Below are 4,668 nucleotides of genomic sequence, written 5' to 3'. Positions count from 1 at the left end.
GGAATAAATCCTTTGAAAAATGATAATTTATTTCTAACGTACGTGAAAGTCAGTGAGTTACGTCTCTGGCAATAATGTTTGGCCGTCACTACAACGTTTGTCAATATTTATTTCAAATAATAAATAAATGAAAACAACAAAGAAGGGCTTTAAATCACTAGAATGGCATTTTGGCTTCTTGTTTTTTCCTCTTGAAAAGAGCAACAAGGGCTTTTCTCTATGGTATTCGAACCCTTACTATTACTGCATATGCTAGACAAAAGATTTATTTTTAGTACCGCTGATTACTGTAACCAAGTGGATTTTGGGAAATTTGGCATTTGTTCGGGTGTTTTCTCATGAGAAATTCATCAAGACACTAATTACTTCCCCGCCATTTCATGTCAACAACTAGTCTCTTCATTCCCGCTCTGACCGTTAGTTATTTGACCTTCCGAGACCCTCGTAAATCATGCCGCTGAGATGCAGCAACAAACCAACCCTAGAAATCCCTATTCCATGGAAAACAAATCCAAGCTCCTTCAATACCTTCGTGAATCTTCCATTGAGCTTGATTTCAATCAGCAGGAAGCCTGGATGAGGGAAAGGTTGGAACTTGATATCCAATCCCAAGTCTTTAAATCTATGGTTTCAGAGCTGCTCCAAGAAGAGATCAGGAAATCAAGAACTATATCTCAGATACTTGATTCTCTCTATTTACTGAAATATAGCTTGCAAAAGGATTTATGGGTGGGTCTCTGAAGAGGAATTTGGTGGAAAAGTGGGAAAGGAAGAAATCTTGGAGGATGAGCTTGATGTTCTGTTCTTAGAGATGAGATCTGTTTATCAATTTGCTTCTGTGGTTGAATCAAGGATTGCGAAGAGGGAGGAGATCAGAACGAAGGAGAAGATGGAGATGGATGAGAGGATTATGAGCTTGATTGAGGATAATAGAGACATTGATGGCCTTTTTGAGGGGTGGCTATGCTTGAAAAAGATGAACTTGGAGAGGACCTTGAATAAGTTGAAACGGAGTGGAGAACAAAAGCGGGTGGCGATCTTGCAAATTGCGGAGAGAGGGTTGCAGAAAGTTGGGTTTGGATTCATGATGAGTTCAGTGGCTGAGGAGCCTCCAGTGGATAGTGCTAACATTGATTCTGGTCAGAGTGAAGACGAAGTTGTCAGTGTGGTAATTTGTTTTTGCTACTGCTTTATTGGATTGTAACGTAATCTAAATCATAAAAGTAGATAGTTTAGATTATAATGTTGGAATTTTGTTTTTATTAGGCTGCAACCTTTGAGAAAATGATGAAGAATTTAAGGCTTGAGATTGCTAACTTGAGAAGATCTCTCGAGGAATCTAGGTATGTTTTTTGGTCATTTAACATCATTAATTGGCTTAGAGTAGTTGAGCAGACCAATGTAGTGGTTGGATTTTTGAACATTGTGTGAAATCCAAAGAAGATTACTTATTCAAATTGCTGTAATTGTTGATTTATATTTTAATTCTTGTAAAGTACATTCTTTATTTTCTTAAAGCTTCCTCTTCATTGGTCAAAACTTTCTTAAAATCAAACAAAGATTACATCTCCAAATAGAGGTAATGAATTTAGTTCGACATGAAATGCTTCTTGCAGAGTACATTCATTACTTTTATGAAAGCCTGTGGAAGATGATTTGATGAACTATCTCACAAATCTATCAATTTCCAAAAATTTTCCTTGTGATAAACCTGTTTGCTCTTGTTACCCTCATTTTAGAAGTTTCCAATCTATTGTTTTCTTTGAGAATGATATATGCCATGCATAATCTTAAATTGGTTCATTCATACTGAGTTGAATGACATCTAAGAATCATCATTCCTTGAGTTTCCAGATTAGAGAATGAACATTTGCAAAGTTTTAGTGGTGAGCAAGCGCAGAAGATAGCAGAAAACATGTTATACATCGAGCATCTTGAAGAAAGGCTAAACAAACTCGTTCACAACGTAAATGTGCTTGTCTTTCTTGTTTTTCTTCTATTTTTAACCTTGAAGAATTGAATTGATTTTTCTAATTCTAACTTTTTATGTGCTAGATTGATGAGCTCATGTTAGAGGTAACCAAAGCTGAGGAAGACGCAACTAGATGGAAGCAAGCATGTGAATTGGAAGTAGAAGCTGGAAGAACTGCAATTGAAGAACGTGATAGGGAGGTGAACGACCTTTTTTATACTATTCTCATCTTTATTTTGTATTTTTTTTAAACTTTGAGTTTATCGCCTCTATCACCAAATGTTGTTTATATCATAAAGTTATACTGTCTGATTTTGTGCGTGCTGATGAACATGGAATAAAAATGAATACGGCACACGTTTAACATTTCAGAACGTCCAAAGGGAACATCTTTAGCCTTTCAACTGTTTTTTGTATTATCTGGTTTGATTGAATTAATTTTGTGAGCAATGGCTAAACTGAGTCTTATTTATTTTATTAATTACATTTCAACCTCACTTTGCTTGATTTCGGGTTGTGGTTCCCATATTTCAGGTTGCTCTGCTTAAAGAAGAATTATCAAGAACAAAGATGGCATTGGATGCTTCAAATAACAAGATGCAGCTGAAAGAAAGACTTGCATCGACGGCGATGACAGCTCTGGAAGCTGCAGAAATATCTCTACGGCTCGCGGACAGCAGATCAGCTGGGCTCAGAGAACGAATTGAGGAGCTAACCAAACAGCTAGAGGAAGATGTTGATCAGGGAAAAAAAGAGAAGGATTGTGGTCGCCGAAGATTGAGGCATGAATGCTGGCCATGGAGAGTCCTTCGGTTCACACCTGCTGTTTCATCAAGGCCAGGAAATCTGAACCGGATGAGAAGACTGCCAGAAATGGAGGCCTTGCTGCATTTCATGTGATCTAGTTCGTCAGGATAGAACTCTTATGAAGATATGTTTTCACAAGAAGTTTAGTCCCTTATTACGGGATGCTCTTTAACTCTACTCTAATTGTCACTTTGTACTTCACTTTTTTTAATATTCATAACTTTCTTACGATTTATAAAGAATAAGATTACTGTCAAAATAATGAAATACGGGACAAAGGGATAAAGGAATATGTTCTCAGACATTTCATCCGCAATTAGTTTCAATCGTTCAATCACCTGTTAAGTACAGTGGATGTTGATGTCTGACCTTTCATTTTGCATAAACTTCCTTTTCCTGAATATTTTCCTATAAGTACTACCATGTAATGACTTAGATCCCCTGAATTGAAGTGCCAAATTATTTAATTTTATAATGATTTCCATTTGTATGTTGAAATGACAAGGCATTTGACCTTGAAGAAGATTTGCTTTTTGTTTTTAGAAATGAGACAACTACAAGGAGACATTAGCAAATGCTCTAATTTACATTATCTAATTGGGAAAGCAAAAGCTAGATTTCATTTAGCAAAGAGCCCAATTTCCAAAAGAGTGCCTGAGGAGCATCCATATAAGCCCAAACATGCATCATTCTGTCCTAAAACTTCTTCTGTCGTCTATTTATGTGAAGCAAGAAGCTCAAACGATGAAAAGAAGATTGGTAGTTGAAAAGTAGCTTGACAATAGTTTCATAATTTGTCATCCATGAAACTTCCAACACATTGATGTTGACACCGTCTTGGTGATATCTCAACGACTACAATCCAATCAGGAAATCCAGCTGAGTACGAGGAATAGTCTTCTCTTTAAGTCTTATTTAACTTACTTTGTAGCTTTTGCAGTGTTCAAATACAAATGTCATATTTTTCTTCTTCCTCTTTTAGAAACTGAATTATTGCATTCTAATTCAAAGTCTTTTCTTCTGTTATGTAAGTCAGATAGTCACCTATGACCTGCAAGGATAGAACAGGAGGGCAACTGCCCTGTTGAGAATTTTGATTAGCATGCTTATTTTCAGCATTGGCATTGCAACTGAAGAGTTGGTAGTAGACTGAAACGATGAGAATGACACTCAAGTCCGTAAGTATATTTCTGATCGAGTATTGGTCTACTGAACATTGTGATCTTGTTAATTTATTTATCTGAAAAAATCGATGTGTTTGCAAGATACTTTCTTATAGTGCATTGCTTTTGTTGATAGGAACTGATATCTTGCTTTGAAGGACAATGACGAAGAGCAAAACAGAAGAGCAAACTATGGCATGGAAACAGTTAGAGCACTAATTGAAAAGACATGGCACAGCTATATTTGCCGAATAAGGTTTCAATTTACGAAGAGGGAAAAAAAACATCAGAGAAGCAAAACAAGTCAAGCAGTAAGCATTTTATCTCCACTTGTGATTTTGTTGTCGACGAGCACCGCTCTAACAAGAACCAATCCATTAATGACCAATTGAATATTGAAAATAATCCTAGTGGTGAAAAGAATTTGATCATTTACAAGGCATTAGGTGATATGGCTAAGGCTTTTATGTGGGGCAAGTTCTTCAAACTGAACATCACCGAAAGATTTGATATGATGAACAAACACTGGACTAAGCTTCTTTACTATCCAAAAGCAAATCTTCGGAATGCCAAAGATGATAAACTATTTTTAAAAGTAATCTACAACTCAAAGCAATGTGAGAAACCTTCATTTAGTAACATCCAATGCAAGCTGACTGAAAACAAGTTCTTCACGTGGAAAGGAAATGTAAAGGGGACAAACAAATCAAACATAACCAATTTAAT

General features: G+C 36.2%; 1 protein-coding gene across 1 annotated transcript; it reads left to right on the top strand.

Annotated features, from left to right (window-relative positions):
- The first annotated feature begins 956 nt into the window (after positions 1 to 956).
- LOC120261236 (uncharacterized protein At3g49055-like) lies at positions 957 to 3,050 on the top strand. Its single transcript, XM_039269035.1, has 5 exons — positions 957 to 1,168; positions 1,267 to 1,343; positions 1,855 to 1,966; positions 2,056 to 2,172; positions 2,507 to 3,050. Exons 1-5 carry the CDS (start codon positions 977 to 979, stop codon positions 2,870 to 2,872), a joined length of 864 nt encoding a protein of 287 aa, XP_039124969.1. The 5' UTR covers positions 957 to 976; the 3' UTR covers positions 2,873 to 3,050.
- The last annotated feature ends 1,618 nt before the right edge of the window (positions 3,051 to 4,668 follow it).

This window comes from Dioscorea cayenensis, chromosome 1 (genome assembly GCF_009730915.1).
Source record: "Dioscorea cayenensis subsp. rotundata cultivar TDr96_F1 chromosome 1, TDr96_F1_v2_PseudoChromosome.rev07_lg8_w22 25.fasta, whole genome shotgun sequence".
Classification (NCBI taxonomy): domain Eukaryota; kingdom Viridiplantae; phylum Streptophyta; class Magnoliopsida; order Dioscoreales; family Dioscoreaceae; genus Dioscorea; species Dioscorea cayenensis.
Note: the sequence above shows the minus strand (reverse complement) of the source record. Positions and strands in the feature narration are given on the sequence as shown.

Coding starts and splice junctions, on each gene's coding strand:
- LOC120261236 (XM_039269035.1), top strand. CDS start 977: ATGAACTTGGAGAGGACCTTGAATAAGTTGAAACGGAGTGGAGAACAA. Junction 1,967..2,055: donor TAAACAAACTCGTTCACAAC/GTAAATGTGCTT, acceptor TTTATGTGCTAG/ATTGATGAGCTCATGTTAGA. Junction 2,173..2,506: donor TTGAAGAACGTGATAGGGAG/GTGAACGACCTT, acceptor CCCATATTTCAG/GTTGCTCTGCTTAAAGAAGA.